Consider the following 15,000-nt stretch of genomic DNA (forward strand, 5'->3'; position numbering starts at 1 on the left):
TCATACAGGCAGATATATACAGCTCATACAGGCAGATATATACAGCTCATACAGGCAGATATATACAGCTCACACAGATATATACAGCTCATACAGGCAGTTATATACAGCTCATACAGGCAGATATATACAGCTCATACAGGCAGATATATACAGCTCATACAGGCAGATATATACAGCTCATACAGGCAGATATATACAGCTCATACAGGCAGATATATACAGCTCATACAGGCAGATATATACAGCTCATACAGGCAGATATATACAGCTCATACAGGCAGTTATATACAGCTCATACAGGCAGATATATACAGCTCATACAGGCAGATATATACAGCTCATACAGGCAGATATATACAGCTCATACAGGCAGATATATACAGCTCATACAGGCAGATATATACAGCTCATACAGGCAGATATATACAGCTCATACAGGCAGATATATACAGCTCATACAGGCAGATATATACAGCTCACACAGGCAGATATATACAGCTCATACAGGCAGATATATACAGCTCATACAGGCAGATATATACAGCTCATACAGGCAGATATATACAGCTCATACAGGCAGATATATATACAGCTCACACAGGCAAATATATACAGCTCACACAGGCAGATATATACAGCTCATACAGGCAGATATATACAGCTTATACAGGCAGATATATACAGCTCATACAGGCAGATATATACAGCTCATACAGGCAGATATATACAGCTCATACAGGCAGATATATACAGCTCATACAGACAGATATATACAGCTCATACAGGCAGATATATACAGCTCATACAGGCAGATATATACAGCTCATACAGGCAGATATATATACAGCTCATACAGGCAGATATATACAGCTCATACAGGCAGATATATACAGCTCATACAGGCAGATATATACAGCTCATACAGCAGATATATACAGCTCATACAGGCAGATATATACAGCTCATACAGGCAGATATATACAGCTCATACAGGCAGATATATACAGCTCATACAGGCAGATATATACAGCTCATACAGGCAGATATATACAGCTCATACAGGCAGATATATACAGCTCATACAGGCAGATATATACAGCTCATACAGGCAGATATATACAGCTCATACAGGCAGATATATACAGCTCATACAGGCAGATATATACAGCTCATACAGGCAGATATATATACAGCTCATACAGGCAGATATATACAGCTCATACAGGCAGATATATACAGCTCATACAGGCAGATATATACAGCTCATACAGGCAGATATATACAGCTCATACAGGCAGATATATACAGCTCATACAGGCAGATATATATATACAGCTCATACAGGCAGATATATACAGCTCATACAGGCAGATATATACAGCTCATACAGGCAGATATATACAGCTCATACAGGCAGATATATACAGCTCATACAGGCAGATATATACAGCTCATACAGGCAGATATATACAGCTCATACAGGCAGATATATACAGCTCATACAGACAGATATATACAGCTCATACAGGCAGATATATACAGCTCATACAGGCAGATATATACAGCTCATACAGGCAGATATATACAGCTCATACAGGCAGATATATACAGCTCATACAGGCAGATATATACAGCTCATACAGGCAGATATATACAGCTCATACAGGCAGATATATACAGCTCATACAGGCAGATATATACAGCTCATACAGGCAGATATATACAGCTCATACAGGCAGATATATACAGCTCATACAGGCAGATATATACAGCTCATACAGGCAGATATATATACAGCTCATACAGGCAGATATATATACAGCTCATACAGGCAGATATATACAGCTCATACAGGCAGATATATACAGCTCATACAGGCAGATATATACAGCTCATACAGGCAGATATATACAGCTCATACAGGCAGATATATACAGCTCATACAGGCAGATATATACAGCTCATACAGGCAGATATATACAGCTCATACAGGCAGATATATACAGCTCATACAGGCAGATATATACAGCTCATACAGGCAGATATATACAGCTCATACAGGCAGATATATACAGCTCATACAGGCAGATATATACAGCTCATACAGGCAGATATATACAGCTCATACAGGCAGATATATACAGCTCATACAGGCAGATATATACAGCTCATACAGACAGATATATACAGCTCATACAGGTAGATATATACAGCTCATACAGGCAGATATATACAGCTCATACAGGCAGATATATACAGCTCATACAGGCAGATATATACAGCTCATACAGGCAGATATATACAGCTCATACAGGCAGATATATACAGCTCATACAGGACAGATATATACAGCTCATACAGGCAGATATATACAGCTCATACAGGCAGATATATACAGCTCATACAGGCAGATATATACAGCTCACACAGGCAGATATATACAGCTCACACAGGCAGATATATACAGCTCATACAGGCAGATATATACAGCTCATACAGGCAGATATATACAGCTCATACAGGCAGATATATACAGCTCATACAGGCAGATATATACAGCTCATACAGGCAGATATATACAGCTCATACAGGCAGATATATACAGCTCACACAGGCAGATATATACAGCTCATACAGGCAGATATATACAGCTCATACAGGCAGATATATACAGCTCATACAGGCAGATATATACAGCTCACACAGGCAGATATATACAGCTCATACAGGCAGATATATATACAGCTCACAAAGGCAGATATATACAGCTCATACAGGCAGATATATACAGCTCATACAGGCAGATATATACAGCTCATACAGGCAGATATATACAGCTCATACAGGCAGATATATACAGCTCATACAGGCAGATATATACAGCTCATAACAGGCAGATATATACAGCTCACACAGGCAGATATATACAGCTCATACAGACAGATATATACAGCTCATACAGGCAGATATATACAGCTCAAACAGACAGATATATACAGCTCATACAGGCAGATATATACAGCTCATACAGACAGATATATACAGCTCATACAGGCAGATATATACAGCTCATACAGGCAGATATATACAGCTATACAGCTCATACAGGCAGATATATACAGCTCATACAGGCAGATATATACAGCTCATGCAGGCAGATATATACAGCTCATACAGGCAGATATATACAGCTCATACAGGCAGATATATACAGCTCATACAGGCAGATATATACAGCTCATACAGGCAGATATATACAGCTCATACAGGCAGATATATACAGCTCATACAGGCAGATATATACAGCTCATACAGACAGATATATACAGCTCATACAGGCAGATATATACAGCTCATACAGGCAGATATATACAGCTCATACAGGCAGATATATACAGCTCATACATACAGATATATACAGCTCATACAGGCAGATATATACAGCTCATACAGGCAGATATATACAGCTCATACGGGCAGATATATACAGCTCATACAGGCAGATATATACACCTCATACAGGCAGATATATACAGCTCATACAGGCAGATATATACAGCTCATACAGGCAGATATATACAGCTCACACAGGCAGATATATACAGCTCATACAGGCAGTTATATACAGCTCATACAGGCAGATATATACAGCTCATACAGGCAGATATATATACAGCTCATACAGGCAGATATATACAGCTCATACAGGCAGATATATACAGCTCATACAGGCAGATATATACAGCTCATACAGGCAGATATATACAGCTCATACAGGCAGATATATACAGCTCATACAGGCAGTTATATACAGCTCATACAGGCAGATATATACAGCTCATACAGGCAGATATATACAGCTCATACAGGCAGATATATACAGCTCATACAGGCAGATATATACAGCTCATACAGGCAGATATATACAGCTCATACAGGCAGATATATACAGCTCATACAGGCAGATATATACAGCTCACACAGGCAGATATATACAGCTCACACAGGCAGATATATACAGCTCATACAGACAGATATATACAGCTCATACAGGCAGATATATACAGCTCATACAGGCAGATATATATATACAGCTCACACAGGCAAATATATACAGCTCACACAGGCAGATATATACAGCTCATACAGGCAGATATATACAGCTTATACAGGCAGATATATACAGCTCATACAGGCAGATATATACAGCTCATACAGGCAGATATATACAGCTCATACAGGCAGATATATACAGCTCATACAGACAGATATATACAGCTCATACAGGCAGATATATACAGCTCATACAGGCAGATATATACAGCTCATACAGGCAGATATATATACAGCTCATACAGGCAGATATATACAGCTCATACAGGCAGATATATACAGCTCATACAGGCAGATATATACAGCTCATACATACAGATATATACAGCTCATACAGGCAGATATATACAGCTCATACAGGCAGATATATACAGTTCACACAGGCAGATATATACAGCTCACACAGGCAGATATATACAGCTCATACAGGCAGATATATACAGCTCATACAGGCAGATATATACAGCTCATACAGGCAGATATATACAGCTCATACAGGCAGATATATACAGCTCATACAGGCAGATATATACAGCTCATACAGGCAGATATATACAGCTCATACAGGCAGATATATATATACAGCTCATACAGGCAGATATATACAGCTCATACAGGCAGATATATACAGCTCATACAGGCAGATATATACAGCTCATACAGGCAGATATATACAGCTCATACAGGCAGATATATACAGCTCATACAGGCAGATATATATATACAGCTCATACAGGCAGATATATACAGCTCATACAGGCAGATATATACAGCTCATACAGGCAGATATATACAGCTCATACAGGCAGATATATACAGCTCATACAGGCAGATATATACAGCTCATACAGGCAGATATATACAGCTCATACAGGCAGATATATACAGCTCATACAGACAGATATATACAGCTCATACAGGCAGATATATACAGCTCATACAGGCAGATATATACAGCTCATACAGGCAGATATATACAGCTCATACAGGCAGATATATACAGCTCATACAGGCAGATATATACAGCTCATACAGGCAGATATATACAGCTCATACAGGCAGATATATACAGCTCATACAGACAGATATATACAGCTCATACAGGCAGATATATACAGCTCATACAGGCAGATATATACAGCTCATACAGGCAGATATATACAGCTCATACAGGCAGATATATATACAGCTCATACAGGCAGATATATATACAGCTCATACAGGCAGATATATACAGCTCATACAGGCAGATATATACAGCTCATACAGGCAGATATATACAGCTCATACAGGCAGATATATACAGCTCATACAGGCAGATATATACAGCTCATACAGGCAGATATATACAGCTCATACAGGCAGATATATACAGCTCATACAGGCAGATATATACAGCTCATACAGGCAGATATATACAGCTCATACAGGCAGATATATACAGCTCATACAGGCAGATATATACAGCTCATACAGGCAGATATATACAGCTCATACAGGCAGATATATACAGCTCATACAGGCAGATATATACAGCTCATACAGGCAGATATATACAGCTCATACAGGCAGATATATACAGCTCATACAGGCAGATATATACAGCTCATACAGGCAGATATATACAGCTCATACAGGCAGATATATACAGCTCATACAGGCAGATATATACAGCTCATACAGGCAGATATATACAGCTCATACAGGCAGATATATACAGCTCATACAGGCAGATATATACAGCTCATACAGGCAGATATATACAGCTCATACAGGCAGATATATACAGCTCATACAGGCAGATATATACAGCTCATACAGGCAGATATATACAGCTCATACAGGCAGATATATACAGCTCATACAGGCAGATATATACAGCTCATACAGGCAGATATATACAGCTCATACAGGCAGATATATACAGCTCATACAGGCAGATATATACAGCTCATACAGGCAGATATATACAGCTCATACAGGCAGATATATACAGCTCATACAGGCAGATATATACAGCTCATACAGGCAGATATATACAGCTCATACAGGCAGATATATACAGCTCATACAGGCAGATATATACAGCTCATACAGGCAGATATATACAGCTCATACAGGCAGATATATACAGCTCATACAGGCAGATATATACAGCTCATACAGGCAGATATATACAGCTCATACAGGCAGATATATACAGCTCATACAGGCAGATATATACAGCTCATACAGGCAGATATATACAGCTCATACAGGCAGATATATACAGCTCATACAGGCAGATATATACAGCTCATACAGGCAGATATATACAGCTCATACAGGCAGATATATACAGCTCATACAGGCAGATATATACAGCTCATACAGGCAGATATATACAGCTCATACAGGCAGATATATACAGCTCATACAGGCAGATATATACAGCTCATACAGGCAGATATATACAGCTCATACAGGCAGATATATACAGCTCATACAGGCAGATATATACAGCTCATACAGGCAGATATATACAGCTCATACAGGCAGATATATACAGCTCATACAGGCAGATATATACAGCTCATACAGGCAGATATATACAGCTCATACAGGCAGATATATACAGCTCATACAGACAGATATATACAGCTCATACAGGCAGATATATACAGCTCATACAGGCAGATATATACAGCTCATACAGGCAGATATATACAGCTCATACAGGCAGATATATATACAGCTCATACAGGCAGATATATACAGCTCATACAGGCAGATATATACAGCTCATACAGGCAGATATATACAGCTCATACAGGCAGATATATACAGCTCATACAGGCAGATATATACAGCTCATACAGGCAGATATATACAGCTCATACAGGCAGATATATACAGCTCATACAGGCAGATATATACAGCTCATACAGGCAGATATATACAGCTCATACAGGCAGATATATACAGCTCATACAGGCAGATATATACAGCTCATACAGGCAGATATATACAGCTCATACAGGCAGATATATACAGCTCACACAGGCAGATATATACAGCTCATACAGGCAGCACATCTCTCATCTAACCACGATGCCCACACATGATGGGTCCAGTTCACCTCCATAAGGAACAAGCTGGGCACTTAGCAAAGAGAGATTTACTCCAGTGGACAATTCACTACTAACCAGAGAGAAACACTACAGCTCTTCTTGATCACAGTCCTTGGAAGGCAACGCTGCACCCAGCAAGAATGAAGATCATATCCCATCCATTAAGGCCTAGTCTGCAGACCAAACCATATCACTCATATATTCACTCTATCTATCTCATATCTATCTATCAATCTATCTATCTCATATCTATCTCATATCTATCTATCAATCTATCTATCTCATATCTATCTATCTATCTATCTATCTCATATCTATCTATCTATCTATCTATCTCATATCTATCTCATATCTATCTATCAATCTATCTATCTCATATCTATCTATCTATCTATCTCATATCTATCTATAATCTATCTATCTATCGCATATCTATCTATATATCTATCTATGTATTTATCTATCTCATATCTATCTATCTCATATCTATCTATCTATATATCTCATATCTATCTATCTATCTCATATCTATCTATCTATCTATAATCTATCTATCTATCTATCTATCTCATATCTATCTATATATCTATCTATGTATTTATCTATCTCATATCTATCTATCTATCTATCTCATATATATCTATCTATCTCATATCTATCAATCTATCATCTATCTATCTCATTTCTATCTATCTATCTCATATCTATCTATCTATCTCTCTATCTATGTCATATCTATCTATCTATCTATCTATCTATCTCATATCTATCTATCTATGTATCTCATATTTATCTCATATCTATCTATCTATCTATCTATCTATCTCATATCTATCTATCAATCTATCTATCTCATATCTATCTATCGATTTATCTCATATCTATCTATAATCTATCTATCTATCGCATATCTATCTATATATCTATCTATGTATTTATCTCATATCTATCTATCTCATATCTATCTATCTATCTATCTATCTATCTCATATCTATCTATCTATCTCATATCTATCTATCTATCTATCTATAATCTATCTATCTATCTCATATCTATCTATATATGTATGTATTTATCTATCTCATATCTATCTATCTCATATCTATCTATCTATCTCATATCTATCTATCTATCATCTATCTATCTCATTTCTATCTATCTATCTCATATCTATCTATCTCTCTATCTATGTCATATCTATTTATCTATCTATCTATCTCATATCTATCTATCTATGTATCTCATATTTATCTCATATCTATCTATCTATCTATCTATCTCATATCTATCTATCTATCTATCTCATATCTATATATCATCTATCTATCTCATTTCTATCTATCTATCTATCTCATATCTATCTATCTATATATCTATGTCATATCTATCTATCTTGCTCATATCTATCTATCTCATATCTATCTATCTATCTATCTATAATCTATCTATCTATCTATCTATCTCATATCTATCTATATATCTATCTATGTATTTATCTATCTCATATATATCTATCTTTCTATCTATCTCATATCTATCTATCTATTTCATATCTATCTATCATCTATCTATCTCATATCTATCTATCTATCTATCTATCTATCTCATATCTATCTATCTATCTATCTATCTATCTATCTATCTATGTCATATCTATCTATCTAGCTCATATCTATCTATCTATCTATCTATCTATCTATGTATCTCATATTTATCTCATATCTATCTATCTATCTCATTTCTATCTATCTATCTAATATCTATCTATCTATCTATCTATGTCATATCTATCTATCTAGCTCATATCTATCTATCTATCTATCCATTTATGTCATATCTATCTATCTAGCTCATATCTATCTATCTATCTATCTATCTATCTATCCATTTATGTCACATCTATCTATCTAGCTCATATCTATCTATCTATCTATGTATCTCATATTTATCTCATATCTATCTATCTATCTATCTATCTATCTATCTATTTCATATCTATCTATCTATCTATCTATCTATCTATCTCATATATATCTATCTATGTATCTCCTACTTATGTATACCATCTTTTAGCCAAAGCAGAGAGCCTTTCCTTAGAATGTATTAGTTAAAGGGGTTATACTGGATTAGAGTAACAGATTTTTTTTCTTTTTCTCCCAAAACAGCACTGCCCTCGTCCTATGGTTGTGGGTGGTTCTGCAGCTCAGTTCTATTGAAGCCAAGTTGTAATTCCTCACACAAAAAAATATAAGGACAGTTGTGACACTGTTTTTGGAGTGAATTATCTTTATTTGTTTCTATTTCTGGATAAAACCTATGAAATAAAAAACTATTATTACTAATAGGAACCCAGTAATTATTTGATTCTCCTGTAGGGGTGCTGTAGAAAAGCTAAACCAAGGGTTTACGATAGCAGGTGTCACGATTCGGCTGGCTGGAGGTGGATCCTCTGTGCCAGAGAGGGATTGGCGTGGACCGTGTCGGTGGACCGGTTCTAAGTTGCTACTGGTATTCACCAGAGCCCGCCGCAAAGCGGGATGGTCTTGCTGCGGCGGTAGTGACCAGGTCGTATCCACCAGCAACGGCTCAACCTCTCTGACTGCTGAGATAAGCGCGGTACAAGGGAGTAGACAAAAGCAAGGTCGGACGTAGCAGAAGGTCAGGGCAGGCAGCAAGGATCGTAGTCAGGGGCAACGGCAGGAGGTCTGGAACACAGGCTAGGAACACACAAGGAAACGCTTTCACTGGCACAATGGCAACAAGATCCGGCGAGGGAGTGCAGGGGAAGTGAGGTATAAGTAGGGAGTGCACAGGTGAGGATACTGATTAGGCCTGCTGCGCCAATCAGTGGCGTAGTGGCCCTTTAAATCGCAGAGACCCGGCACGCGCGCGCCCTAAGGAGTGGGGCCGCGCGCGCCAGGACAACACAGACGGGGAGCGGGTCAGGTACGGGAGCCGAGATGCGCATCGCGAGCGGGCGTGTCCCGCATCGCGAATCGCATCCCGGCTGGGAGTAATATCGCAGCGCACCCGGTCAGCAGGTCCGACCGGGGCGCTGCGAATGAGAAAACGCTGCGAGCGCTCTGGGGAGGAGCGGGGACCCGGAGCGCACGGCGTAACAGCAGGACCCCTGTGATCATCTTATTGACAGGGAATATCATCTTTAACAGCATCTTTAAGGTCAGATTTGTTGACCACTATTTTACTATACTTCATAGTGTCACATTTGATGTTCTATAATACACTGCCAGTTCATGTTACATAGTTAAGTCTTCATTGTGTTCATTCTCAGCATCACCCTATAAATCAGTGTACTCCACCACAGTTTATGTCCTGATCCATTGCTTCGTGCTTTGCCTCTACACCTGTGTTTAGTCCTGCATTCCCTTGTTTATAGTCTTGTGTTATTTTATTATATTTCATAGTGCTTCAATTTTTGTTGCTACTCTATAATACACTGCCGGTTCATGTTACAAAGTTTTGTCTTTATTTTGTTTATTCTTAGCTTTACCCTATAGATCAGTGTACTCTGCCATGGTTTAGGTCCTGATCCATTGCTTCTTGCTTTGTATATCATTTGAGTTGTTTTACTGTGTTTCGTCTTGTGTTGCACTTGTGTTATCTTCTGTTTGTCTAGTTGTGTTATTTTACTGTATTTGATATTATCCTATAGATCAGTGTACTCCACCATGGTTTAGGTCCTGACCCATTGCTTTTATGCTTTAAAATAAACTGCTAGTTCATGTTCCAAAGTTTTGATTACATTATGTTCATAAATAGCATTACTCTATAGTTTAGTGTTTCTTGACCTGTGTGCCTTCAGCTGTTGCAAAACTTCAACTCCCAGCAAGCTTTCGGCTGTCCCGGCATGCAGGGAGTTGTAGTTTTTCACCAGATATAGGACACTGGTTAAGAAACACTGCTCTAGATAAAGCATAGCCTAAATATCTACCATCCGACACAGATTATATCCGATCGTACCAGGCGCGTGTGTTGCCAGCACACTGCTGAGATCCGGATCACCTGACTCCTCGAAGAGGATAAAGCCGATAATTTAATTCCGGCAAGATATGAACACGAGTTTCCCCCATATCAATATGCAGCTGTTCCATCACAACATCCAGCAGTTGTACCTTTGTAAATGTGTTACATCCTTCTGTGGAGATGAAATTTAGTCTATTTCAGCGCTGATGGAAAATCTTGATTTGGTAGCTGAGATTTTTCTCGTCTTCAACAACGGCAAATGAAATTCAGATATATCGCTCCCACTGAGAACTCGCCATAGAATGGATCTCATATAACTACTCTAAAATGAGAATAAGAAACAATCTAGATACTTGTCTTATCAATTCTTGCCAAAGGATCTCTCCAAGGACCTCCCGGCCTGAAGCCTAAACCACTGTTAGCTTCATAATACCTTTCTGGAGCAAGTTTCTTGCCAAAGCCTCTTTGTCTCTCAAATGCTAAAGCAAAAAAAAAAAAAAAAAACATTAACCCCTTTACGACCCCCCAAATTTCGATTTGTTGCTTTTGTTTTCTTTCTTCTCACCTTCTTAGGGTCCATACCTTTTTTTTCTCTTTTTTTGTACATTTCATCGGCCCACTTTTTAACTAGCTTTGCCTGGTTTTTCCTTCCTAATCCTTGTGGGGGAGGAAAGGCAACAATATGATAACCACATATGATAACGTTATATCCAGGGGTCAAGTTCTGGGAAAAAAAGTGTGGGAACTCTTCCAGTCAAGGACTGGTCCTGCAAGACTTATGCTAATGGAAATGGTGTTCCTGCCTTAGAAAAAGTACAGGAAGTCAAATCCCACACGTTCCTGCTGGACTTAAGCCCTGCTTATATCCCATCCTCATATGCCGACCTTTTATCATGTCCTTGGATCCTGACCTCATATCCTGTCCTCATATCCCGACCTCATATCCCTTCATCATATCCCGTCCTTATATCCCGTCCTCATATCCCGACCTCATATCCCTTCCTCATATCTCATCCTCATATCCCGACCTCATATCCTGTCCTCCTATCTTATCCTCCTATCCCAACCTCATATCCTGACCTCATATCTCATCCTCATATCCCAACCTCAAATTCCGTCCTCATATCCTGACCTCATATCCCTTCCTTATATCCCGTCCTCATATCCTGTCCTCATATCCCGTCTTCATATCCCGTCCTCATATCCCGACCTCATATCCCATCATCATATCCCGTGCCCATACCCTCATATCTCATCCTCATATCCCAACCTCAAATTCCCTTCTCATATCCTGTCCTCATATCCCGTCCTCCTATCCCTTCCTCATATCCCGACCTCATATCCCAGCATCATATCCCGTCCTCATACCCTGACCTCATATTCCAACCTCGTATCCCGTCCTCATATCCCGTCCTCATATCCCGACCTCATATCCCGTCCTCATATCCCGACCTCATTTCTCGACCTCATATCCCTTCCTCATATCCTGACCTCATATCCCATCCTCATATCCCGACCTCATATCCCATCCTCATATCCCGACCTCATATCCTGTCCTCCTATCTTATCCTCATATCCCTTCCTCATATCCCGACCTCATATCCCATCCTCATATCCTGACCTCATATCCTGACCTCATATCCTGAGAGAGAGGGAGAGAGAGATGGAGGGAGAGAGAGAGAGAGAGGGAGAGAGAGAGAGAGAGAGAGAGAGAGAGAGAGAGAGAGAGAGAGGGAGGGAGAGAGAGAGGTAGAGAGGGAGAGAGAGAGATTACTGAGCCAGAAATAAATTAAATTTGGAACTGCGCATTTTTGTGGGCAATCATTTTTTCGAAGTTCACAATATGTAAAAAACACCGGTATGCTCACTTTATTCTATGGATCAGTATGATTCTATTGCTAGTAAACATGGATATGTTTTTTCAATTTTAAGGAAAATTTCAAACCTTAAAAAAAATATATAAAAAAATTAAAGATCTGTTCATTGCCATGTTCTGATCCCTAATTTTTATTTTTTATTTTGCCACCTATGGGGCTGGCTTAGGGTTTATTTATTTATTTATTGTTTGCTCCATGAGCTGCCATTTTTAACTGTACCACTTTTGTGTAGTTCTTGCTTTTTGATCACATTTTTGTTCCTTGACTGCCCCCACGAAGCATATACAAGAGCAGGTACACCTGTCAAAGACAAGAGTCCCTGCTCTTATATTGTACACTGAGCTGCTGTACACATTTGTTTGGTCAGACAAAGAGCACCCTACCCAGCAAATATAGTAAGTGTAATCTAAAATGCATACAACATCACCACTTACCTCTAGAACATACAGTGCACAGGAGCAGGAACTCCTCTCTTTGACAGTAGTCCCTTCTTAAAAAAAAATTTTGTGAATTGTTTACAAGATCCGATTCATACTTAGTTCACTTATATCTAGTAATAGCTAATACAGCCAAAAATATACCATATACTATTGATCATTGCTGGGCTATTTTTTTTAAGAAGGAATCATCTTTATGAGTTAACCCCCTCATAACCAATATGGCCAAGAATATAGGAGTAGAGCAGAGTAAACTAGAAAGATGTTAAGCAAGAGTGGCTCTCGTTGTTTTGGACTCTAACAGCTAACTAGTTCAGTACAGCTAACTAGTTCATGTTCATCCACCCATCTTGATCCGACAACCAATTTATTTAAACTAATAACCAATATGGCCAAGAATATGAGAGAGCAGAGTTAACTAGAAAACTGTAAAGTAAGAGTATCTCTCATTGTGGAGGACTCAGTCCAACTAACTATTCTATGTTTGTCCATCCATGGCTAGAAGACACAGATCTATAAGTAGGCTATTGATCATTAAAGGGGTACTCCACTGGAAAAAAAATAAATAAATCAACTAATGCCAGAAAGCCAAACATATTTGTAAATTACTTCTATTTAAAAATCTTAATCCATCCAGTACTTATCAACTGCTGTATGATCCACAGGAAGTTCTTTTCTTTTTGAATTTCCTTACAGTCTGACCACAGTGCTCTCTGCTGACACCTCTGTCCATGTCAGAAACTGTCCAGTGCAGGATAGGTTTGCTGTGGGGATTTGCTCCTACTGTGGACAGTTCCTGACATGGACAGAAGTGTCATCAGAGAGCACTGTGTCCAGACAGAAAAGAAATTCAAAAAGAAAAGAACTTCCTCTGTAGTATACAGCATCTAGAAGTAAGTACTGGAAGGATGAAGATTTTTTTAAATAGAAGTCATTTACAAATCTGTTTAACTTTCTGGCACCAATTGATTAAAAAAAAAAATGTTTTCCAGTGGAGTACCCCTTTAAGTAGGCCATTTCTCAAGAAGGGATCATCTTGATTCGACAATCCCAATTATTCTAGCTATTAACCAATAAAGTCAAGAATATAAGACTGGAGAAGAGTGGACTCAGTCCAGTTAACTAGTCAATGTTTGCCCACTCATGGCTAGACAAGAGAGATTTATCAGTAGGCTACTGATCATTGGGCAGGCTACTCCCATATAGTGGCTAGTAACCAATATGGCCAAGAATATAAGACTAGAAAAGAGTAAAGTAGTTGTAAAGAAAGAATAGCTCTCCATGTGGTCCACCTTTGGCTAGATGAGACAGATCTATGAGTGGGCTACTGACCATTTCTGGGCTATTTTTTTTTAGAAGAAGGGATCATCTTGATTAATAAACAAACCCCTTATTTTGGCTAATAACCAATATGGCCAAGAACATAAGGCTAGATAGTAGCTCTTGTTGTGGTGGACTTAGTCCAGCTAACGATA

At 38.6% G+C, this 15,000-nt stretch overlaps 1 protein-coding gene across 1 annotated transcript in view; it reads right to left on the reverse strand.

Annotated features, from left to right (window-relative positions):
- LOC130277527 (zinc finger protein 862-like) overlaps positions 1-15,000 on the reverse strand; it is a 26,387-nt gene that overhangs the window by 11,383 nt on the left and 4 nt on the right. Inside the window, 4 exon segments of the mRNA XM_056528204.1 lie at positions 11,251-11,383; positions 11,565-11,690; positions 11,794-11,935; positions 14,933-15,000. The exon segment at positions 14,933-15,000 is cut by the window's right edge and continues 4 nt beyond it. Of these exon segments, the coding sequence (XP_056384179.1) occupies positions 11,251-11,383; positions 11,565-11,690; positions 11,794-11,935; positions 14,933-15,000 (469 nt within the window).

The sequence above is a fragment of the Hyla sarda genome, chromosome 6 (genome assembly GCF_029499605.1).
Source record: "Hyla sarda isolate aHylSar1 chromosome 6, aHylSar1.hap1, whole genome shotgun sequence".
NCBI lineage: Eukaryota > Metazoa > Chordata > Amphibia > Anura > Hylidae > Hyla > Hyla sarda.